This window comes from Armigeres subalbatus, unplaced genomic scaffold (assembly GCF_024139115.2).
Source record: "Armigeres subalbatus isolate Guangzhou_Male unplaced genomic scaffold, GZ_Asu_2 Contig1243, whole genome shotgun sequence".
In the NCBI taxonomy this organism is placed as follows: Eukaryota; Metazoa; Arthropoda; class Insecta; order Diptera; family Culicidae; genus Armigeres; species Armigeres subalbatus.
In genome coordinates this window covers 1,686-27,427 of record NW_026942005.1, presented here as the reverse complement: position 1 = coordinate 27,427, position 25,742 = coordinate 1,686, and the positions used below count along the sequence as shown (strand labels likewise).

Genomic DNA, 25,742 nt, shown 5'->3' with positions numbered 1-25,742 from the left:
ACATTTTGCGTCCTGGGAATGAACCAACGTAGACTTACACTGATAAAAATATACACGTTCGATTCATGTGTTTAGGAATATGGATGATTTCAATCGGCTTACACCATCAACTCTAGTGGATTTCACATCGCTGAGATGTTCTTCACACACGCAGTTCAAATGCCAATGTTTATGTCGTGTTCCATACTTCTTACACCACGATTTGATGTGCATACCAATGGATACTCAAAACAAATACAAATATGACCCATGTGTTTCAAAATGTATCAATTTCAATTCCACTTACACCATGAAATCTAATGCATTTCATATCACTGAGATGTTCTTCACAAACTCAGTTCAAATGACAATGTTTATAGCCAATTCCATACTTGATACACCGCGATCTCATATATTTAGCTAACAAATGTTATGAATTGATTCAAACAAACTTGAGTAGGCATTCGAACCATCTAATTGTGTCATTCTTTCGAAGAGAAAGCACATGTTTTGTATAAACTAAGTTTTTTCAGCTGGTATTTTGTAGTAGGTAATTTAATGTTTTGCTAAAATTCTGTTTAAAAACAAGAATAATATTTGAATTAAGTCGAGACACTGTAGACAACGAAATACATATTGGTTGCGGTGGTTGAATTTGATGGGTTAGTTCTAAATTATGTTATGACAATAAGTAAAGCCATTTAACTGAAAAGATCCAAATTACATACTTATAAAGAATAATCTAGGTACTTGATTCTTTATGAAAAGATCTTTATATTTAGCATATGTCTATCTGGTAGCCCATAGGGAGGTAGCACATCGGATTAGAAAATATGTTCCTATTGACAGAGGTAAGCTAATTCTACTTTCTCCATGAAAAATATTTTTAAAACCGTGCCTATGAAAAATATTCTCCTTTCCGTATAAACAGCCCGAGTTCTGCAAGAAGAGTACACCAATATCGCAGCAATCCAACAAATCATGATCCAACAATTTTTATGAAAGAACTCGAGATCTCGGAACATAGAACAATTCAATGGTCAGAAGCTCACCGATACAATAACCACCATCTTATTACCAGGTAAGTTATTAATGAAACACGACTTCAGAAAATACCATACTTCTATTATGTCAACAAATATTTTCCTCCCCTTAACATTCGTGTAACAGAATGCCTCATCGAAACGTTTAATTCCTCGAAGAGACATGCATACTGGCAAGCTGGAATCAACATATCATGGCCAGCACATACTTCTTAACATTGTGGATGACAATGGAATCGGTCGTAGGACAGTAATGAAGCTTTTTGGTCCACTGAAGATGGAGACGGCAAGGATCTGTTCGAGTGTCGAGTGTAAATATGCCAACGACAATGACACCCGCTGCTATACAACCAAATGATTCAACTTTATTAATTAGGAACTTTATTTAGCGATGGCGAAGACATTTTATACATTTGTACAAAATTTGTTTTTATTTCATTTCATCCGTCCGGAATTCGATTTACGTTAGAGAATTGAAAACCAATGAAAGATTGTTTTTTATATACCTCCACCGTTGATTCGTTGGAAGTTATCGCAAAACAATGCTTTTTGAATTGGGTTTCGATCCGATGACGAAAATCGGACTCCGGGCGGAAATTGCATTCCTGTATCATTGTAAACATATGAAAGAAAACACGAAATACATTCATTAACAAATAAAATTCAACACGATTATACATCAAATTCATTTAGAAAACAAGCGAACGTGTCAAGCCATTCAATCCAAATCGATTTGTTTTACACGTTAATACCGTGTGGATGGTTCATGAACGGATGATGAGTTTTGATTGAGCGAAGTCGTAAGTTTTACACATGACATTGATTTGTTTTGACAATTTGCGCAAATGTATGTGTAAAACACACGGTCCTCTTGTGAATTTTTTTTATAGATTTGAAAAAAACGTCACAGTTTGTTTTTATTTTGATTCCTTTTCCACCACCCACTCTGTACTTGGAACCTCATATTTCCACCCGGTGGTGAGCGACATCAGTATCGATTGTTGGTTCGTATTTTGGTGCACTTTTATTGATCAAACGAAAAGTTTTAAAAATGGGCATCACCAAGGAAAGTTTATCCGACATTCGAGAGGATTTCGAAAAGGCGCATAAGAAGATCGACGAGGACAGCAAGAATGATCCACCGACAGAGCCGTTCCGCTCGCATTACGCTGCTCGTGACATTCTGCAGAATGTGCTGCGAAAGTTGAAGAACCTACGGGAAAGTCTGGATCAGGGTTCTGATGCCGAGCTGACCGTAAGATGCATACTGGCGAATGTTTTGAAAGACGTAGGTCGGATTTCGATATTTACGGAAGAGCTCAGCAACGGAGAGTTGGCGTTGAAAGAAGCGCTGGAACTGGTGCACGAGGATAAAGAGAGCGCTTCCGGGGTCAATGCAGCAATTGAAGTGTTCAATCAGCTCGGAATATTGTATTGCAATCGTGGAAACTTCGAGGACTCGAAAGCAGTCCTAGATCAAGCAACAGAATGTTATAAATCCGTAAGAGATAAAGAGGAATTTGAACCACTGACAATTTCAGACTTGTTTGGAACAAAGGATGAAATTGAGAAAGGTAAAGGGATGTTACTGTTGGAGAAGAACCACACCTTAACATTGTACTACTTGGCCCAGGTGTACGGTTATTTGGAAGACTTGGTCAAGTCAGCCCACTTTTGCCATATGACGCTGAAGCGGCAGCTGGATTACAACGATTATGAGCACGTCGATTGGGCACTGAATGCGGCCACTCTTTCTCAATACTATTTTCCGAAGAACTATTTAAGCCAATCTAGACATCTTCTAGCGGCAGCTTCCTACATGCTGGATCGCTTTGAAGAGGAAGTGATTCCCAAGGAAACAAACCCAACTGCAAAGACTGAAAAGATCGAAACTCACAAACACCGATCGGCGGATGTTGCCCGGTGCTGGGCCAAGTATGCAATCCATATCTTGGCCACCAGCAAGGAAAGACTATGTGAGGATGATGCGGAAGAAGGTGCTGAATTTCCAAAGTCGAGTACCCTTAGCCCAGTTAAGGAAATTGATCGGTTTATCGGTCTCCAAGGGTTGTCGGTTTATGAGGATCAGATAACGGACGAGTTTTGTTTGACGCTTGAAGATGCCAAGTTGGTTTTGCTGAACGGCTTAAGCTGGCTCAACAAAGCTAAGGAGTACTACACAAAAGAAACGGAAGCATCGCAGTACGCGAAGATAATGCAGGACATTGCATCGTTGTACAAACATTTGGCATTTTTCGATGATAACGACGATAACCAATGCAAACTGTACAAAAGATGCGTGGATCAATTGGAGGAGCTCGATGAGGTGTTGAACGCCACGTACTATCAAACAATTTGCAGGTAGGCTTAGATGTCGCAACGATGAATCGCGATTGATCTTGGTGTAATACATATTTTACCTCATTTACAGAGAAATATGGTACGAACTTGGCTTGACGTACTCAAAAATGTTGGACTTAAAGCTGAGCAAACTGGAAGCCCTAACGGCCAACGAACGACCTTCGCCGCATGCTTTGAACAAAATTAACAAACTTTGCGAGAAAAGCATCGCCAAGTTTCAGAAATTCCTCGAGTCCTACAAAGTTCCGCTCGATACGCTGGAGATTCCGGAAGGAATCGACGAGGCGGAACTGCAACCGGTCTTTTTCGCCTTCTTTCACATCGGCCGGTTGTACTACAAAGTGATCACCCCGGACAAGAAGATGCAGCTCGCCAACGTGCAGAACAGCTTCCGTTACTATCACCACTTTGTGAAGAACTGCGAGCAGGTCGAGTCCGTCGGGGCGCACTTCAAGGCCGAGATGGGCGTCTGCAAGGAGATGAACGCACTGCTGCCGCTGAAAATTAAGAAACTGAAGAACGAATTGAACGAATGAAGGCATTTGGGGTGTGATATGAATGAATAAAGCCGTTGCTCGTTTAACGAGACATGATTTACCTCAGTTTTATTTTACATCCATAATATTAATAATAATAAAGCATAGTTTGTATGTTCTGTTATTATCTTTTCGAGCAACTTTACAGTTATGTTCAACATTTCATTCTCTCGGTAGTGGATAAAATTTGGCAATCAGTACAACATTTTATCGTAGGCATATTCTGTATATGTAGTATGTTCATTATTTTTTGCAGGTGAGATATGTTTAAGTAAGAGATTTTATTATTTTTCATCTCAGGTGCAATATATTTTACACATTTAAATACATATTTTGGAATTATTTATAATGGATTTACTATGAAGGTCGAAACACATTTAACAAACAAGGCTTCTGGGCATACTTGTGAGTACACAGCCCACGATATTTCAGATATTCGACAGATGTCTAAGGCATACGCTCGGCCACGACAGGCTCAACCGGATGTTCCCAACTGGAGACTGGATATATGTTCAGGAGCTGCCTCCAAAGATGCATAGACGAAGGAAACCTAACTGTCAAATCGTATGTATTTTTCCTTCATTGACATTTAGATCCCCCCTATCCTCGCCAGCAAAAGATGTTCCGGACAGCGACGACAGCGACAATCTTTATCTGGTAACTATAATATCTTTTGCTATTAATTGCATATTATTCGGCAACTCGGCCGTACGAAAACCATTTTTTTGTTAAATATCTTGGCTGTGCATATGCACAGCACATGTTTCGAAATGGACAAATTGATATGAAATTTGCGAAAAATAATACATGTGTCTTGGAGGGACTCGAACCCTCAACCTCCTATTGATGGGTGGTGAACCTGGGAGAACGCGCGCAGGACATAATTCTACCGGGTCCGGATCTCCAGTAAATCCAGGAGGAGATTGGCCGGCTGATGAATGATAAGGCCCCTGGTGTTGACCAACTACCAGTAGAGCTATTCAAACAACCTAGGCATTTTTTGCCGTATGCTGGACATTTTTAGCTCTCCTTTTTGTGCTTTGTTTTGTGTCATTGTTTTCGTAACTTTGTATGCTTCACGTGACGTTTCACCAGAACCTTTCGGATTAACCATTTGCTCGTAGGTACATTCGGGTTAAATCTCGGAACTTTTTTCAAATAGGTCTAATTGTATTTGACCTTGAAATTTGAAACGACTAATACTCTATTCAGCATATTTTGTTCAAATGACGATACTGTCAGATAGAGTGGAATACATTATTTCTGTTGGGGACATTAATTGACGAACATAGTTCTAATGAAGCGCACAATCGCCACGTGGTCATATTTTTGAAGATTTTCAACCCCTCCCCCATATGTGGCTTATCGTGGTCATTTGGCAGACCCCTCCCCCTATGACCACGTGGTTTTTTTCAAGTACAAAATTTTTAAAAAAAACCTTATGTAACTAAAACATATGGTTAATCCGATCAATTTTGAAGATGGACAATTTCAATTGATTCAAAATCAAACTAAACCCAGCATGGAAATTGTAAATTTTCATGAAGTCGAAAATTTTGATGACACCTTCAATGCAGCAGGAGGATACAAAAAAATGTGGACTCGCGAATATCTTATAAAAATTTCGAGAAAAATTTATAATGGTTTTTTTTTTAAATAATTTTTAAGATTTTAACCTCAGCAAAGTTAATATGTAATCTTAGAGATGCAAATAAAACCAAATGAGTAGCAGTCTTGTACAAATTTCAGTATTGTTTTCAGAATCATCAATACATATTAGAAATAAATAATTATAATTTTTTTTTTAATTGTTCATTGCTAAAATTGATTTATTCATGAAAATTTTGTATTTTTTCGTTGAACATTTTGATTTCTTTATGGAAAATTCTTATTTCATAATTGCAATTTTTGCTTTTACAAGTGCTAATTTATTATTATTGTGTGTATCGGCAATTTCCTATTTTATTATGGCTCATCTCTCAAAATTTCTAATTCTTCATTGAAATTTTATTTTGATATCGACTCGTGGAAGCCAATGATGCCATACTAAAAATATTTTATCGGTCACTCTGACGGCTCTTTGGAATAATTTTCCAAGGACCTTCTATTCCACATCTCGAATATGCTTCAGTCAATGGTCCTTTCATAAGCGACTCATAGAGAAATGAATATATTATAGACCAATTATTATTTTGGAGGTCGGATCATTCGATTTATCCAATTAACTAATTTATGAATGATGTATGATATAATATCCCAGTAGGTTCATTGGGTTGATATGACTTCAATTATTTTTTATACAGTAGTAGACAGACCTTTTAGGTTATACAAAACGTCCTGGAAGTCGTAATGTTTGAACTACTTGATCATTCAAGTCCGTGATCCCAGTGCTTCTAAGGCCCTACAAAAACAGTTTGCGGACAAACCTCATAGTCATTGTGCAACTTGATGTTGACTCAAGATAATTTTGGGTACCTTGTCTCTTGGATCCAGTGACGGGAAATGTCATATCGATGTCATGGGACTAACTTGCCAATAACTTTTCTCACAAGTCATTTACAATTATGTTTTCCTTATAAACATGTAGCCCTTAAAGGACCCGAAAACTTTTTCTGATAGGTAATTTCTCTAAATATGATATTGGAGGCGTGAGACCCGAATTAGTGTCGAATGACATTAATGTCATGACATTCCGTGACATTTTTTTAATCTCGCTCTCATGGGTCTCAATTTGTATTTAGAACAATGATCTGTTCGACAAAGTTCTAGGACCCTTTAAGTACTACATGTTAATCAAAAAGTCCGAACTGTAAATTACTTTTGAAAAAAGTTATTAAGAAATTAGTAATAGTAAGGCCATGACATTTTTTTTGACATTTTCCATCACTGCTTGGATCTCATGTTATTGGAAATTAGGATCATATGCTTATTTCATCGGATTGGGTATATACCGATGATGAGAACATTGCAAATGTCTTGATTGATCTGGTAGATTCGTGGGCTGAACTTGAGAGCATTTTGAAGTACCTTGAGCATCTAGTATTTCTGTATATTAATCATTGGCTTAACGTTCAGGATGACCCATCTTATCTGACCACCCATCTGTTCAGAATGATTCAAACATTTAAGCTTCATTTAAGTTTTGGATATCTGAATTTTCATGGTCAGTCAAATTTGAGCTCCCATATTTTTTCTGTAAAGCCAATATCTAGATGAACAATTTTACTGAAGAAAATGGTGGCCTAGCTCTCTTTTGTGATTTTATAGACAATTTAAAACGCATGGCATATATGACCCATCATTCCTGAAAGGGTTGTTGAGGGTTGTTTTGGAATTTAATTTCAATCGTTATTATAACACTATTTTTTAACCTAGATTGTTTTAGGAATTGGAGTGTTTTTTTCTGGAACACTGCCACTTTTTTCATATCGCAGGAATCTCCTTAGTTCTAAGACCCTTTTATGAATTTAAAAAAGCATTTTATTTGGAATTTCATGTTGATTTTTTAAATGCAAGCTTCTCTATGTCATAACCTTTTTCATGCGCACTACTAGAATTTTGTGCATTTAGAACATTTAGGTGCATTATTATTTTTTTCGATCAATTATCCAAACTAGGCTTCTTAAGCCTAAATTATTGCCTACATTTATTGCTTGGATTAATTTTAAATTACAAGATCTTCTTAATTTTCAAGAATAATTATTCTGGAGTTGCAAGGGAAGCCCTTCGGAATATTGATAAAAAATTCTTCGGAGTCTCCCTGGAAAATCTTTAGAATTTCAACGACATTTTTTTTCCGAAATTCTGTGGAAGAGTTCCGAAAAATGTTCGGTAGAAATTTTGAAGAACTAGAAGAATCCGTAGAAGGATCCGAAATGCTTATTTACGATGAAAATTCCAATAAACATCAAATTCCGAAGAATTTCCAGTATAAATAAGAAAAAAAAAATCCAGCTCTCTGTTTTACAGAATCTCTAAAGATCAAAATCCTGGGCAACTTTAATGAATCTTCAAAGGAAATTCTTCTAAATTGCCAATGGAATGTTTTTTCGTTTTCCAAAAGAAATTCTTAGAAATTTTCAGCAGTTTTTTTAATTTCCAAAAGAAATTATTCGGAATATGCCAAAATATTGCTAAGATTTTCCAGTAGAAAATCGAAAAAAGTTCATCTGAAACACCAATAATGAATTTCCCGAGGAAATTCCGATGTTTTTTACAAGTGGAAATAACGAAAAAATTGTACTTTTGTAGTACTTGTAAAGGTTGTACTTTTGAAGCATTTCCAGTAGGAATTCCTCAAAAAATTAAAAGTTTTTACAGGAAATTTCTTTACTTGATTTTTCCTGAATATCCACAAGAAATTCTTTTCATTTTTTTCTTCTTAAGATTTTTTCTTGGATTATTTAAAAACATGAACATTTTTCAAATTTGTAGCTGCAGTCCGCTGATGCAAAAGTGTCGGCGGCGTGATGTCAAAAACCATCTGCGGCGGAATTTTTAAAAATATTTTTCCATTTTCCTTTTCAATTTTTTTTTTGTGGAAATTGAGACTGAATCGCAACCTGTTTTTTCGTTTATTTTTGTATGGATATAGGATCTTAGGCTAAGATGGTCAAATAATGCAAATATGCATCGGCGTTGCGACCGACGCTGCGTTATCGATTTTTCTCGATGCACACCTACGTCTTTTTAACGCTGAATTGAAAAGACGCTACGTGGGCATCGGCTCTTAGATGCGCTTTGCGTTTAATGATTAAATAATTAAATTTCAATGATTTGTATTTTTTACACCGTTATTGTTATCCACCAAAAGTTTTTCGTGTAAAAAAAACCACGTGGTTCGAGAGCAACACCCCCCTCCCCCCATGTGGCTTATCGTGGTCATTTTCCAAACCCCCCCTCCCCCCATATATGACCACGTGGTTTCTGGACGGCCCCTAATGAGCAGCTCGAAGTTGTTCCCGTCCTGCTCTTTCTTTTTTGTCAACAAATGGACAAGGAGAAACTTCAAGCTACCTCAAGCTCTCATTGAAAACCAAACCAAACCACGTAGATCGAAATTTCACATTTTCAAACCAACCCTCCCCCCTGGTACTTTCGTAGACTTTTCCGAAACCCCTCCCTCACCCCTATGAAGTCTACGTAGACTTTTCTAAATTTCACAAAATATTATATACGATTGGAAAAATATGCAACGTTGTAAGCAATTCAGCTAAGGTACAGTGGGGCAAACGGGTAAAGGAAATCATATAGTTCATGTTCATCAAGTCATAAAAGTTGAATATAATATCATTTTAATGACATAACGAATCATCTATCCAATCTTTATATGCCTGCGAACATGATTTAAAAAAAATACTTTTAGGATACGAAATATCTGAAAAATTAAAAAAATCTGTTTGAATTTTTCACTTGCTTCACTAAGTAAGTGAAAACATAATTTTGAAAGAAGATTATACATTTATACATTGCCTCCAACAAATGATTTTTTATTTTCTTTCTTCACTTGAACTTTTTGACATCTAACATTTCATCTCCATTTGTGTCAAACATTACTTTCTATTTCACGTTTATAATAAGATAATGAACCTTGGCGATAGTGTTGTTTTGTGTATGCAGAGAAATTATCTTTGAAATATTAATCAAACCTGCTGGAATCATCAGTGTTGTGCTTCAAACAATCCACTTAGAATTTCAATAGAAGAGTCCACATTAACAAATGGTTAAGTTTTTTTTTAAATTTCGACTAAATAAATCATAGTTGTTGATATATCTTCAGTAATAGTAATTCTTGTATTTAAGCTCCATAAATGCCATTTTTTCACAAATTTTTCATTGAAAATTGATTACTTAATAGGTACACTGACTCGATTTGCACTTTCGATTCCTGATTTAGTATTACCGAAAACCTTCGAATGAGTTTAAATTGGTATCATTTTTTCATAAACTCTTCGTTGGCATTACATCCCCCACTGGGACATAGCAGCCTCGCAGCTTAGTGTTCATTAAGCACTTCCACAGTTATTAACTGCGAGGTTTCTAAGCCAAGTTACCATTTCTGCATTCGTATATCATGAGGCTAACATGATGATACTTTTATGCTCAGGGAAGTCGAGACAATTTATCCGAAAATTGTCTAGACCAGCCCCGGGAATCGAACTTAGCCACCCTCAGCATGGTCTTCCGTTGTAGCCGCGCATCTTACCACACGGCTAAGGAGGGCCCCATAAACGCTCTATAGAAATTTCATAGGAGGGTTCATAAACGCTCTATAGAAATTATTTGCGTTAAAAAAATAGAGAAATGCATTCAGTTTTGGAGCATTTTCACTTACCCCACCCGTGGTAAAAAAACAAACAAAGTCATAAAATATTCTCTGCAAAATTTTTGTTTTTCATGTCAATATTTTTTGACTGAAATTCAAAACTACAAAGAAAACCAACTTATCAATGCACTAATTTTGATTGTGTTATGAAAACCAACATAAATAATATTCGTATTTATTTTTAACTAGCAGACCCGACGAACTTCGTTTCGCCAAAAACTGATTTATTCTCTTATTTGATCTCGAGTTATAAAGAATTTGGTGTTTCATTTGTATGGGAGCCTCCCTTTTCAAAGCGGGGAGGGATCTCGAACCATGTTAAGAACCTTCCCCGGCCCCAAAAATCTTTGCATACAAATGTTCACGCCGATCGGTTCAGTAGTTTCCGAGTCTATAAGGTTCAGACAGACAGAAATTCATTTTTATGTATATAGAAGATTATCAGAGTTTCGTAAAATTTCGTAGAATTTCGCTAACCTTCAAAGTTTCCCGGTAATCCTTCAAAGAGCACTCCGTGAAAATTTCGATTTTTTTTAATGTTTTATTAACGTGATTTTTTATCTTAAGGTCACTCCTGATGGAATCCAAGTTTCAAAGTGCTTGCGTTTTCGGGGGCACAACACTCGATACGGAAGCAACGTACAACTGTCATTTTTATTTTTTCACGCATGCTGCGACGCAGCAAAGCTAAATTAACAAAAATGACAGTTGTGCACCGCCTCCGTATCGAGTGGTGTGCCCCGAAAACGCGAGCACTTTGAAACTTGGATTCCGTCAGGAGTGACCTTCCCAACTAACATTTTTGGTGCTAAAAGCTTCAACTTCTAGCCTTCGGCTGTATAATATTTGAATAAAAGCAGCCAATGCTGAATAAAAGAAAAGCCTCCGCAAATAATCCCTTAAACTTCAACTCGACTATTACCCAAATATCTATCAGCTAGTCAGTGTGCCGAATATATTTAATCTTTTATCGTTTATGCAGCTTTCATATAGTCATAAAACAGCTTTGTCTGAATTAGCAACAAAGCTTATCAGTTAAGAGCTCATGTATGTAACTGAGTTGCTTGTTAGCAACTTCCCATATTACGGTGAGTAGCATTCACAATGAAAACGTTTTTGCTGTTGTTATAGCACTAACAATATAGCGTAATGGCGCTATAAATGAACTAACGAAGCTTTTAGGCAACTTCTGTACCTTTGAAGATTACACAACGTTTAAGTAAACCTATTACTGCTTCTTTTAATAGCATATCAGTATGGAACGTCAAAACCGCTATGTTTACATTTGATTTTTGTTGCCGGAGCAGTGTATGAGCTATTGACTTCTGTAATGCAGCTACAAAGATATTCACCTGCTCTTATAGCAACTGACAAAGCGCTGTCATTAATGCTAGCAGATAGCGTAAGAAAACAAGCCATTTAGAAGCGATATTTCTGTTGACGGCTGCTGTTAAACGATTAGCAGCAAAGTAGCATCTATACAGGTCGAGAAGATGTTGCCTAAAAACAATTTCAGCGATTGATGATGGATAAAAGTTAGCCAACAGAACATGCTGATAGATGTTTGAATAATGGCTGAAATAATGCTGAAAGCATAATTTTTAAACTTATGTGCTTAAGGCAGCATGTAGGCCTCTTTCTAACGTTTATACAGCATGAATCTGAAAATAGCGTTCGTAAAACAACCTATAGGGTATGCGAAGAAGCACATCCATAATTTTCTTTGTTATTTACATATGTCAAAGTGACGGTGATGACAGAGCAGCGGCCATTGAATCAGGAGATCAGGAGTTCAAATCTAGGTAGCAACAAAATTGATATTTGAGTTTTCACAAAAAAAACATTGAATAAACTCCCGGAATTTACTCTCCTCTCAAATAATATTTAATCAAATTGAATTCAGTGGCTGTATAAAACTTATTTAACAGATTCAACAAATCTGAATAAGCGCCATTGAAGCGAATTATATTACTAAATGGTTTAGTAAAGATTGAGAAAAAATTGTGTAACATACTGTAAAGTAGTTGTGCAGACACGTCAAAAACAGCTGAATAGATTCGCCAGATTTGCTGGTAAAAGCATTGAATAGAAGTTCTTGATCATATGTATAGCACACATATTCAGCTTGAAGCCGTATAGACGAGTTGAAATAACATTTACATTGACATTAAATGTTAGTTGGGTTAACGGTAAGTTCATCACGGTGATAATGAGAGGAAGCCAGAGGGGCTTCTCTTCGAGCCCACCTAGGGGTCTCGCCTTTGCTTTAATTGATGATGAATGCTGTATAAAATAGTGACTTTAGTTACCAACGATGACGAAAAAGTGACCAAATAGTGACTTTCAGTTGCAGAAAAAGTGACCAAATAGTGACTTTTGTATGAAGTTTTTAATCGGGTATTGAGCTACAAGTTGCATTAGCATAGATTGCAAAGTAGTGTTTTTTTATCCTGTCTAGAATGCTGTCAGGAATTAATCAACGCAAAATATTGATTTTTCAGAGTAGATATTGATGATGGTATTCATTGAATTAACCAGAAGCTATGACTATGGTAAACCAGATTTTAGACACACACCACGAGAAGGTATCTACCTGGCGTCACGGGAACGGGTAGTGAGTTACAAGTTGTTACACAAAATTATGTTATAACTACAACAACATTTTTTTGTTGTTTAATATGAGCTCGATGTTTTCTGTGAAACAGCAAAAGAATGATATAAAATAATCTAATTGATTCCTAGACACAGAATTACTTGGACTCACAAAGCTAGGTATGACCATTTGGATAAATTCTTTAGAAGGACCATTTGTTTGAAAAATATAAAGTAACTATAAGCACGGGTGAAGAATTGAGATTGAGATTTTGAACTCTACGTGGTATTCCGAGGAAAGTTTTGAAGCACCAATTAGACCATGGTCTCTTATTAGACATCCTAGTAAACTATAATTTCTAAATGGAAGACTTGAGCTTGAGTATTGAAGTTAATACAAAATGGGTGGCTTAAATCCGAAGAATTTATTTACCTCCACACTAGTTTTTTTAGAATATCTATTCTTTATTTATAACTACCAGACCCGACGAACTTCCAAAACCTCCACCTGCCAGATTTGGTTCAATTATTAAAATAATTCTCGAGTTATGAAGAAATTGCTGTATCTTTTGTATGGGAGCCCCCCTTTCGAAAGGAGGGAGGGGCCTCGAACCATCGAACCAAAAACCTCTGCATACAAATTTTCACGCCGATTCAATAGTTTCCGAGTCTATAAGGTTCAGACAGACATAAATTTTTAAGTATATTTATTGACGTCCGTAGAACTTTGCAGTCAAGAAAAGACCAAACTTCTGTAACTTGGAACAGCTCTTTATTATAAACGTGTGTTAGGATTAACGGTTTGAATTGGAATAAAAAAATAGCGTAGTTATTAGTTGGTATAAACAACTGGTAGTCACCCTTAGTGACCAACGATTGCTTGATCCGCAACACCCCCTCTCAATCGGTGACTTCCAATTTTATTGCGAAGAAACTGGAATCGTCCAACGTCTAATGACTTGGTAAATAGGTCTGCTTGCTGCTCGGTAGTAGAAATTGATTCTAGTTTGATGTTCCCGGCAGCCACGTGATCCTTGATGAAATGATGCTTGATATCAATGTGTTTGATTCAGCATTTTTGACCAGTCCTATACACCCTCTATTATCTTCATATATTAGAACAGGATCCGACGGTGCCTTGCAGTTGAGGTCTTCCAGAAGTCCAGCTAACCATATTGCTTCAGACACTGCTGCGCTCAGTGCAACATATTCGGCTTCGCTTGACGACATGGAAACTGTAGCTTGTTTGCGACTTGCCCAGGATACTGTTGATCCAAAAACTTTGAACAGAAATCCCGTAACTGACTTGCGGTCTTGTGCATCGGAAGCCCAATCGGCGTCTACGTATCCTACGATTGGTTTACTATCTTCGTTTTTTTTTGTGAAATGTAGACCCATGGTAGCTTTAGGTATCTGGCAATGCGCTTGAGTGCCTGCCAATGGTTATCCGTCGGTTTTTGTTGGAATCTTCCCATATAGCTGACCGGATAGCACAAATCAGGTCGCACACACAGCATTTGATACATCATACTGCCGAGAAGCTCCCGGTAAAGCTGGGAGGTACAACATCCTTCGCGTCTTAGTTGGAATCCTTTTTCCATCGGGGATTTGCTTGGATTGCACTCAGCCATGCCAAATTTTTCCAGGATTTTCAAAGCAGCTGTCTCTTGAGTTAACTTCAGTTCAGTACGGTTCGAGTTAAGGTGACTCGGGGAGGCATTAAACACCGTGTTATTTCTCCTATCTTTCGTATCTTTCTAGCATTATCACCTCACAACTTTGGAGCGGCGTATTTCGGTTTTCGGTTGTTTGATGTAACTGTAAATGTATCAGCATATAGATTGCGAGTAAGCACGCGCCGGTGATACTTTTTCAAAATCATATTTGTTATAGAAAAAAGTTAAGCATTCAATGATGAAAATGATGACGATTTGATGATTGTTAGTGCTTCCCGTGTCAACTTAAATTCAAACCGCATACCCAAAAAAAATTGTTTCGCCACAGTCGGTCATCTCAAACTCTTTTGTAAGGCAGTGCTTCAATTTTTCGATCGTTCGTATGTTTCTTCCGGCTATCATGAGGTCATCTACATAAAGCACTAGATAAACCTCATCACCTTCGGCGGTGGACACGTAAAGGCAGTAATCTCGGTTTGATCGACGGAACCCTAGTTTGAGCAGCGTTGAATTGAACCTGTCATTCCAGCATCGTGGAGCTTGTTTTAAGCCATATAGGGATTTCTGAAGTCTGCAAATCGTACCTCCTTTTGCTTCTACGCCTTGGGGTACTTCCATGTAGAGAACCTCCTTCAGCACACCATGGAGGAAAGCCGTCTTGACATCCATCTGGTGTATATAAAAACGCCCTGATTGATGGCAACAGCTAACACCACACGAACCGTTGACAGTTTGGCTACTGGGGCAAACGTAGCTCTTCAAAATCAATTCCTGGACGTTGAAGGAACCCTTTTACCACCAGTCGCGCTTTATATCGAATTGGTCGGCAAGCCTCATCTTCTTTGAGCCGGAATACCCATTTCGTCTTGAGAGGCTTCACACCGCCAGGATTCTTCATCAGCTTCCACACATAGTTAGCCTTCATTGAGTTCAGCTCGTCCTGCACCGCTTGGTACCAAAGGGCACGATCCTCACGGGTATCAATCTCATTATAAGTTTCGGGAGCATCTGATGGGATGGGAAAACCAACAGCATTTGCGCTAAATCCAGTAAGATAGTTGAGAAACTTACCGGGGAATCGGCGCTCCCGTTCGCTGCGCATCGTGGACTGCTCGCCACTTGGGCCAGGAGACATGTCCAGATCTGAATGCGAAGGGAGTGCGGTGTCATCGCATTCCGTTACATCTTTAACTTCTGCATCATCAGTGCCATCTTCGAGCAAGACTTGATCATCAGGCTGTAGAGTTTCAATTTGCACATCGAACTGCTCGGTTTGCTCTTCCCCCTCTTGCTCGTAGACTATGGGAACCACCAGATTTTCATTAGCACGATCTTCTCCATCATTGGCCCAAGGGAAACAGTTTTCATGAACGTCACGAGCAATCACAATTTGTTTCGATTCTTCGTTCCATAGCCGGTAGCCATTGGGCGCGTACCCGACCATGAACAGCTTGCGACTATTCGCATTATAATACTGCTTCTGGCTATTCGAACAATATTCACGTCCCTGGTCTACCGTAAGTTTTGAGATCTTGTTACCAAATGCTGCTGTTGCCATCGCCGCAAACTCTTGAAATACTTGAAATACCTCTGATTTCTTTCTAAACAGATATACGGCAGCAAAATGAGAGTGATCGTCAATAAACGAAACGAAGTAGTGGTGTCCATCCCAAGACATAGGTTCAATCGGTCCACACACATCAGAATGGATACGTCCTAACGATCGAGTTGCCCGATCTATTGCACCATTGAATGTTTCTCGGCTGTGTTTACAGAGGACACACACGTCACAGATCTTAATCTTCTCCGGTTTGAAACATACACTAAGGGCTAGATTTTCACGCACCATCACTGATGTGACCAAGCCGACGATGCCACAGTTCGGCACACTCCACTTCAGCCAAGCTAGCTCGTTGTACCGCTATATCAAGAACGTAAAGGTTTCCTCGTAGATACGCCGTTGCAATAGTCTTAACGTTCATCTTCAGCATCACTATCTTGTTGTTAAAGACAACTTCAACACCAGCCTTGGTTAACTTCTTCACCGACATGAGGTTGTTCCTGAGAGTCGGAACGTATAGTACATCCTTCGCGTGCATCAGTACGCCATAATTGCTCATTCCACGGATGACACCTGCTTCCTTAGCCACTAGGGGATTCGCCATTCTTAGCTATGTCGATGTACACTGGTTGCTTCAAGGTTTCTACAGTTGAAAGATGATGCTTCGCATTAACCATATGATCGCCGGCCCCGGAGTCCAGCCGAAACTCGAGCTTTTCACCGCAGCTCTTCCGTTTTATCGCACTGTCTGCCATGAATACGACTGACCTTCCCTAGTAACATTTTGGTTTTATAATGGTTTTAAAGCACTTGTAGAGGAAATAATGGTTTTCAAGAGCGTTATAAAACATAAAATGTTACTTGGGTTGATTCGTTCGCTGCGTTGGCTTTGGGCTTATTCCTACAATCCTTCTTCATGTGACCACGCTTGCCACAGCCATGACATTTTTCGTTAAACTTCTCGCTTCCATGTCTCCGGCGTTGATCTCCTGCAAATGCAGTAGGTTTTTCTACATAACTTTGCATTCGATCCAAACGCTTCGATTCATCACTAAGCAACCGGGTCTTCATCACCTCATATGTCAATTCATCTTCCGGAAGATTTTCAAGAGCGGTCATAAGGGGGTTATACGACTCCGGAAGCGTTAAACTTAAGGCTGCACAAACATCGCTTTCTTCAAGATTTGAGCCGGCCACTCGGAGTTGTCGAATGAGGTCCTCAAACTTTAGCAGGTGGGCGCGCAATGATATCCCTTCCTTCAATTGAAGACGAGCGATCTGCTTCCTAATAACCGTTTGCTTTCCGGCCGATTTCTTGGCAAACGTATCTTCAAGAACCATCCACATTTCTTTGGTCGTATTCTTTTCTCGGATACATCCCAAGTACTCGTCCGACACCAAGCTCACCAGCAGGGACAGTCACCAGCAGCCTTACAGTCCATTTCCCTGAACTTCACAGCTTCGTCAGCCGCTGCAGGAACATCCTTCACCACAGCGTCCCACACCTTCGAGGCTTCGAGATACACTTGAACACGAAACTTCCAGGTATCGTAGCCAGTTCCAGAAAACTGAGGGATTCCGTGAACGGCCACTTCTTTCTTGCTGTCGCCCATAACCTATTGACGTCCGTAGAACTTTCCAGTCAAAAAAAGACCAAACTTCTGTAACTTGGAACAGCTCTTTATTATAAACGTGTGTTAGGATTAACGGTTTGAATTGGAATAAAAAAAATAATCCGTAGTTATTAGTTGGTATAAACAACTGGTAGTCACCCTTAGTGACCAACCATTGCTTGATCCACAACAATATTAGATATAGTGTCTGGACCTGCCTGTACGTACCATACCGTGACGGCGACGAGATGTACATTATTCTGTACGTCGATGATCTCCTGATTGCGGGAGATGGTAGGGTAGAAGAAAGTGGTATCCGTGTTCGCAATGACAGACTGCGCCGAGTTTCTCGGTATTCGCAGGAGTCGAGCATCACGAAGGTGCTGAGTCGTTTCGGGATGAGCGAGTGCAATCCGACCGGTGTTCTGGTGGAGAAAGGCCTCCAACTGCCACGTGGTGGGCCTAATGCCGGTGAACCGTATCAAGAGCTGCTTGGAAGCCTGATGTACATTAAGCTTTGTGTCAGGGCAGATGTTTGTTACCCGGTCGGGTACCTCGGACGTTCCTAGCAAGATTCGTCGACCGTACATTGGAACGCTTTGAAGCGAGTGGTGCGATACTTGAGCGGGGCATAAACGCTTTGTATTGAATACCAGATGAACAGCGAAGCAGCAGCGTTCTTCGGCTTTGGTTACGCCGATTGGGCGGCCGATTAGGACCGAAAGTCGGTAAGCGGGTTCGTCTTCAAGGTGTATGGGTGTCGTGGAGCAGCAAAAAGCAATCCACCGTGTCGTTGTCGTCAAGCGAAGCGAAATATGTCGCTCTTAATGCAGCAGCGACAGAAGCCGTATGGATCAGTGGCGTCTTGGAAGATCTGCATGTTTCTGCCAACCTGGTGACCATTCTCGAGTGCAATCCTATAGCTGTGTGTGCGTGGCTAAAAACCTGGAGAACAAAAGAACCAAACACATCGACGTGAAGCATCACTTCATCCGGGACCTGATCGAGAGAGGAACGCTGAACGTCGCACCCATTGGCACTCGTGATCAACTGGCTGATCTTTTCACGAAGACTCTATTTATTAGTTATCAGACTAAGGCCGGAGTCTACAATAGATCTAATACGCTACCATCGCTACAATAGATCTAATAATTGGTCGCAGTGGCACACCCGGACAGGAAAAAAAAAGGCCGGAGTCTCCTGTGCAGTGCATAAAAGTCTTCTCTATTCAGCTCAGTCCAGGGATACACGTAGCCAACCACGCAGTCTGCGGAGGGTCCGCCAATCGTCTTCCACTTGATCGATCCCTCTTGCTTGCTGTGCATCTCGCCTTCTTGTTCCCGGCGGATCGTTGTCGAGAACCATTTTTGCCGGATTACTGTCCGACATTCTGGCTATGTGCCCGGCCCACGAAGACTCTGGTAGCCACCCAATTTCAAATGCTGACATCAAAGCCAGGAATGTCGGATTGAGAGGGGGTGAAAACATGTAAAAAAAACCTAGATTTATCCACCTAGCGGCGATGATGCCTTTCTCGTGCATCGTAAGATGAACTGAAAAAATCACATAGGAAAGGTCAAAAAAAGCACTTTAGGGGGATAGATCGCATATTTTCTATCATTTTTCATGTTTTTGCATTAATTACTATGCATTCCCACCATTCTTGAAAATTTTTTTTTTTTCGATTTTGAAATTTTTTTTCCAAGGGGGGACCCTTGGGAAAAAACAATGATTTTTCAATAATTCCGAAATGCAATGTCCGATCAGGCCAATTTTCAATAGCAAACAATGGGACCGCATACCCCGTCGAATGCGACTTGTTGCGAGTAAATCGGTTAATGCTAAGTTCCAAAAAGTGTGTCTACAAAATTTGTACACATACACACACACACACACACACACACACACATACATACATACACACAAACAGACATCACCTCAATTTGTCGAGCTGAGTCGATTGGTATATAACACTATGGGTCTCCGAGCCTTCTATCAAAAGTTTGGTTTTGGAGTGAAATTATAGCCTTTACGTATACTTAGTATACGAGAAAGGCAAAAACAAAGTAACCTGGGACTGCCGAGACCCGCATTGAACGTCGTTGTTAGGATTCCAACAAACAACCGAGCCGTTGATGTAGCCATAGCAACCAATAAACAACCAGAGGGTATAAAAGTGAAAGTTTTCAACCATGCTGGTTCAATTCCTTACCAAACAAGTTATGGTTATTCCAAATAAACCTAGTTCTAACTGTGTTAAATCCGTGTTTCTCTGATACAAGTTATACAAGAAATTTGTTTTGTGCAAGGTTTTTAAGGGCAACAGGGACTATGTCCAAGGGATTGACGATCCCTCCCCAGGCCATCTGCGAGTTGTGGGGCTTGCCTAGAATGTGGTGGGGTTTGACAGTGGGCCCTGTTAAGGTGATTATACAATGAAGCCAGAAATCAGCCATTTTGTAAACCACGTGCTTTTCCAATATTTTTTTCAAGAGCACGAGATGAAAGAACCATAACCCGTACCGGGCTGAAATAACGGTAGATCGTTTGCTTAGTTATGCAGAACAATCATAATTTGATTTTTGGCACTGTACGAAAACTATTACGCCAGATTTGGGCTTTTGAAAATATATGTAGATAAACGTGTGGTGAATTTGAAATTCACCACGGGCTTCATTCTATAATCACCTTAAACCTCTATAAAAAGCTGCATGTATCCGCAAGTAGGCTCCACCAAAGCGACCGTGTGCCGCTCAAAGCGCACAAGCCCAAGTCCTGGTGTTAGGTGGGACGCTAAACAGCCCTGACACGATGGCCCTCCGACGAGACAGGAGGTTTGCGCAGGCCCAATAAGCCGCCTAGAAAACCAATCATTACGAACAATATAAGAGATAATGCCTTAGTCTGAATAAATAAATAATAATAATTGTTTTGTGCAACGCTAATCAAAGTTTTCAGCATTTCATGAACAAGATTTTAGGTGACTTGGACTTCGACGACATCTGCTTCGGTTCGAAGAAGACCATAGAGAAAACCTACGATTTGTTTGAGCGATTGTTTTTTATCACTAGCTTGTGGACTCATATTTCAGATTTTTTTATTCGGATATTCCCGTACAACTTTGTTTGTGTTTCGACCTTCAATAGAAAATCCCATGCTTGACACATTAACATTCTCACTGACCACCTGTGGAATAAGTCTTCATGATGCACCCTTTAGAATAAATGGTTATTTCATACTAACAATTAGATAACACCTGCACACACTTTATAAATTCTTTAATTTGTATGTGAAGTCTTTGTGTTTGTTTAACAATTAAACTAGTAAAATAATCACCATTTATAAAAATACACTTTCATGAATTTGAATTCTTCGTACCTAATATAATCACTTCCTGGAATACTTTCTGACACGATGCGATGTTATCAATTGATTAACTTCTCATACCTAAATATTCTATTACTTGCAATATTTGATTACTATTCCTATCTGTTCCTACGTAACTTGTGCTCTGATGCAAGTTTCACAAAAATACATGCAGACGAAAATAGATCACATAAACAATAAACACAAAATTTTGTCTAATCCTAAAAAAAGATTATAACGGAAGTAAATTACTTGTTTTCTCTGCCACTGAACGACTGAACACTACAAGAATACTCTGCCTACCAAGTCCTACTGTATCAGTGGTTCCGAATCGCTATGACCGGGCCCGTCCAGCACGCGACTTACAAACCGATTACGAATCGATTCCGGTTCCACGGTTGGCTGCTCTTCCGGCTGCAGATCGGCATTAAGCGAACCCTCCGAACTAACCGGTTGCACTCCTGCTAGTGTGCTGTTGGCGTCCTCGATAAGACTGCAATTATGGGGAAACATTACTTAGCGATCAGTACGATCGGAGTCTGAATCTACGACGGATTGGAAGCTTTCGCTTATTCCGGGCATCATTTCTTCAAGATCTTCAAGGTCAATTGAGGGGCTCTTCATGCTAGAGAGGGGCAGATTAAGAGTGACATTTGAAGGGCATTTAAAATGTTATTTTCTATATCCTAATGATACGAGAATTGTCCTCCCATTTCCATTCAACAATCGTCTCAAGTGAGAAAGCCGAAACGAACAATTTAAACATTTTATTCAAAATCTTTATTTTAGCGTTTAGTTTAGCGAACGTAGGCTACAAAGTAGATCATGGTTTTAAATTCGAATGAAAAGTTTGGGATTTGGGTTGAGGGATTGGAATCCACAACCTCAGCATAGACTCATCAACAAAAGCTTTTGTTTCGATGGGTTCTTGATACTGGCAGTTTTTCAATAATGTGATATACCAAGTAAAATGTATGAATTCGATATGATGATTGAAAAATCGAGTGTATTGTATTTGATGACATACAAACAAAGGTTGAAAAATTATTTTTTCAAATTTTATTCTATAAAAATGTTCCACTAATTATGGTATATAAATTTTATCACATAATATCCATGCAATCTACATTTATGTTTGTACAAAAATATACATCTTCGACTAACGATTTTGATTCTGTCACGTTCTACCCGCCTCACCCCAATAACAACAACAGCGAAAAGAACGAATATTTCGCAGCCATTTTCCAAACCGGATCCCTCACAAACTTTGATACTCGCCCACTCTGGATAAAAATTCAACAAATGTTACATTAGTCATACCCATCGCACCCACATTGAAAAGAAAATATGTTTACTTACGTTTTGCTGGCTAGCAAATCACGCTCTGCTGGCGACATGTTAAGCACTCCATTGTTGCTGGAATTGTACAACCAAATGACGATGGTTGCTATCAGGGAAACTGTAACAAATAAACAACCACGGTTAAGCAGAATTGAATGAAAGGAATGAGTATGTTTTAGCTTACCAACCAACCAACCAATGAAAAATATTTCCAGCATGAAGTAGCCACCTTGGTCGACGATCAAACCCGAGAACATTGAAATAACTGCTAATCCTAAATTTTGCACCGATTGGCAACTGTGCGATAGAGAAACATTAATTAGAGTAAAATAATTGATACTGCAACAGACTTACATTCCATATGCCGTTCCCAGCTGGTATTCTGGGACAATCAGCGCCACCAGAGGCCACAGACTACTGGCCAACATTGAATATGCCATTCCCATCGTAACCATTGCAATATAAGGATTATAAAAAGTGAACGCCAGCAGACCATGCGCAAACATGGTGACTACAATGGACAGAAACACCCAAAGCACATTCCGTCCGGTCCGGTCGACAATCAATCCGAAGATCGGGCTCGCAACGCCGGCCACAATGTAAACGATCGAGTTGACGGTATTGGCATCCTCAGGGGAGAAACCAAACTTGCGCATGAAAAATACTTTTCCCAACGCGATGAATGGGAATATGGCCACGTAGTACGCAACGCAGATGATTGTCACCATCCAGAATGTGATCTTGAAAGTACTAATGTCGGATAGTTTGGCCACTTCTCCATTCGGTGGGTTATCGTTGCGTCGCAATATCTTAGCGGCTCGCTTGTCCATCCATCCCAGGACCAGTGCACACAGCATCGACATGACACAGGTAAGAGTTGCTATCAGAAGGACAACGCCCATACATTGATGACCTTCATAGCCAATGCTTCGAACGTAATTGTAAACCGGCACCATGACGAGAAAGTTCACGGTGCTACCGACACGAGCGAATGATAACTGCAACCCAAAGACCATGTTCAGTTCCTTTCCTTTGAACCATAATACCGCGTAGTTGTTCTGTGCGACGGCCAACGATTCGGCGCCAATTCTAGAAACATGGATAAGAATGGGAAAATGTAACTTTGAGAAAAAAAAATGTTTCAAATAGTGTCACTTACCCAAAAAGAAATCGTCCCAGAATCATCAGCCAAAATTGGTTTATCATTCCACCAGTGGCAAAGATAAGTTGGCCGATCAGCAGTATGAACATATAGATTATGGTTCCTAACCGAATTCCGAATACCCGGTCAATGAGAAAACCTCCGATAAAGCAGAGAATGACATTTGGCCACGAGTAGATTGAGTAAAGCCACACAAACTGTGACGTCGTGAGATCCAGGTCGGACTTGAACTTGTCCTGCAGTGCGCCCGGGTTATCATAGCAAAAGTACGATCCTGTGTCACGCGTCGCATTGAATTGAAGGACGAAGAGCAAATTAATTAATCGTTCATTTAAGAAATTCCACAAAAATCGGAGATAGCCAATTTACAAACAAATGACACTTACCGAATCCTACCAGACACATCAAGATCAGCGCCATAAACCGGTGCAAAGCGGAACTGGGGTTGCAACAAGCGCTGGTACCGCAACCAGACCTTCCCTGGCTCAGCTCGTCGTCATCGCTTTGGCGCAGAATTCTCGATCCCGCCGTCGGTTCCTCGCTGTCCGTATCCTGCTGAAGGATGGGTCTTCGCGCTTCATCCTCATCGTACAGTCTCGGCATTCCTTTCAATCACAACGACTGGTCAGACGTATGCTGAAGACTCAAATATATCGCCCTATCGAACAGAAGGGAAAGTAAAACACAATACACGAACATCAAGCTTTACAAAGGAGAAGAGCGTTTGAACGATGCGGGCTGCATGAAGCGAGTGTAATAATTATTCTAAATGATCACCACGAAGTTTTATTCTATACTTGTTATGTGTGAAATAATCGCGACCAACGATGATTCAATCGCCCCACATAAAACGTGACACACAGTGCCATCCTGATTTTGTCAGCCCTCGGTTGCCAAAAACCGATTGGATATTCGAGAATTCCTTGGTATTTTTCGATTTCTTTCGTTATTTCAAAAACGACATAATGTTTAGTAGCCGAGTTTCAATTATGTCGCAAGATATTCAAAGTACTTTTTTTTTTGTCATTCAAATTAGGTACCATCTGGAAAAATATGCTGCCACATTTGGAACAAGACAAAAGCGGGAAGCTGATGTACGAGCATCAGTAGCGAATAACTTCTAATCTATATGAATGTGAAATGAATGCAAACGTAAGATTTTGACCAGCATTGAACCTAACGCAAATACAAGAGCAGATTAATTTATTCGAATCGACTGTCTAAAAGTATTGCGACGCTGACGATCGCCATCTGCTGATAAGACAGTTCCACCCCTTTTGGTCTTTTTCCCATGAGCAAAAATTATCAACACTCACCGTCTTGAAGTGACCGATTTTGATTTGGGCACCGAAATTTCCTTTGTTGGCTTTTGTTGTTTTGTCCGTTTTGTCTCCTGACGCTGTTCCCGGGGTCAAGAAGATTGACTCATCCAGCAAAAAATCTGGAAACTAAATTGTCTCTAATATCCACTGCAAAGCCGCAATCAATGCAAAATACCTTGATTCTATTGAACGGCACTGCACTTTTTTCTCCAAAAAATAACTTTTGTGTAAAAATGGTAAGCGTAAACAAACAAAAATTGATTATTCTAATCTTTGAATGCTAATCGATGACGACGCGAATCAAATTAATGTCACCAGCAGACTGATTGATTGGAGGTTGGAGCTGCTTCTGCATAAATATGGAACTGGAGGCAAAGACGCAACGAAAGAAAGCAAAATGCAACATAAAAAAGCGAAAACCTCAATAAAAAGAAAATAAAATGCGAGTACACACATACGATTGCTCGAAAACTTTTTACACCGCATGGACGGGGTGAATAAAACGAATCTCGCTTAACTTTTCAAAAGGACCTAAGTATTGCGAGAAGATTGAAAAATTCGAACCGGGGTCCGACGGTCGACTGCGGAAAGCTGTTCCGCAAACGTCAAATCACTTGTTGCACGGTAAAAAATTTTGATTTATTTTTGCGGTGTGAATGTTGATTATTGAAATCAACGGGAATATGCAACTTTAAACGAGTGTTACATGCAGCTATATTTTTTAAACAAGTTTTATGATACTTTGAAGGCATTTTGTCATTTATTTATGTGATTTAGAAACATTTTAGATATCTTGAATATTCTTGATATCAAGAAATATCAACACTTTTCGTACAGTGCATGCCATTTTGAAGTTTCCGACACT

At 39.5% G+C, this 25,742-nt stretch overlaps 2 protein-coding genes and 1 long non-coding RNA gene across 7 annotated transcripts; 2 read left to right on the top strand and 1 right to left on the bottom strand.

Moving 5' to 3' along the window:
* The first annotated feature begins 438 nt into the window (after positions 1–438).
* LOC134202484 (uncharacterized) lies at positions 439–1,756 on the top strand. Of its 3 annotated transcripts, none has more exons than XR_009977240.1 (4): positions 439–641; positions 716–830; positions 911–1,060; positions 1,150–1,756. It is a non-coding gene; the product is annotated as an uncharacterized LOC134202484 (long non-coding RNA). The 3 variants fall into 3 exon arrangements; XR_009977239.1 differs by having other exon boundaries at positions 441–641; positions 726–830; XR_009977241.1 differs by having other exon boundaries at positions 442–641; positions 748–830.
* Positions 1,757–1,945: 189 nt separating this feature from the next.
* Positions 1,946–3,976, top strand: LOC134202485 (KIF-binding protein-like). The gene is made up of 2 exons (XM_062677469.1): positions 1,946–3,383; positions 3,454–3,976. The coding sequence occupies exons 1-2, from the start codon at positions 2,074–2,076 to the stop codon at positions 3,917–3,919; spliced, it is 1,776 nt and encodes a 591-aa protein (XP_062533453.1). The 5' UTR covers positions 1,946–2,073; the 3' UTR covers positions 3,920–3,976.
* A 16,971-nt stretch (positions 3,977–20,947) lies between these two features.
* On the bottom strand, positions 20,948–25,244 carry LOC134202487 (major facilitator superfamily domain-containing protein 1-like). Of its 3 annotated transcripts, none has more exons than XM_062677471.1 (8): positions 25,053–25,244; positions 24,872–25,003; positions 23,942–24,213; positions 23,553–23,829; positions 22,748–23,482; positions 22,578–22,690; positions 22,412–22,511; positions 20,948–21,545 (listed from the first exon to the last, which is right to left on the bottom strand). In XM_062677471.1, the coding sequence occupies exons 3-8, from the start codon at positions 24,156–24,158 to the stop codon at positions 21,362–21,364; spliced, it is 1,626 nt and encodes a 541-aa protein (XP_062533455.1). In that variant the 5' UTR covers positions 24,159–24,213; positions 24,872–25,003; positions 25,053–25,244; the 3' UTR covers positions 20,948–21,361. The 3 variants fall into 3 exon arrangements, with proteins under 3 accessions (XP_062533455.1, XP_062533454.1, XP_062533456.1); XM_062677470.1 differs by having other exon boundaries at positions 24,872–24,996; XM_062677472.1 differs by lacking the exon at positions 20,948–21,545 and adding an exon at positions 22,076–22,335 and having other exon boundaries at positions 24,872–24,996; positions 25,053–25,243.
* Between the last annotated feature and the right edge of the window lie 498 nt (positions 25,245–25,742).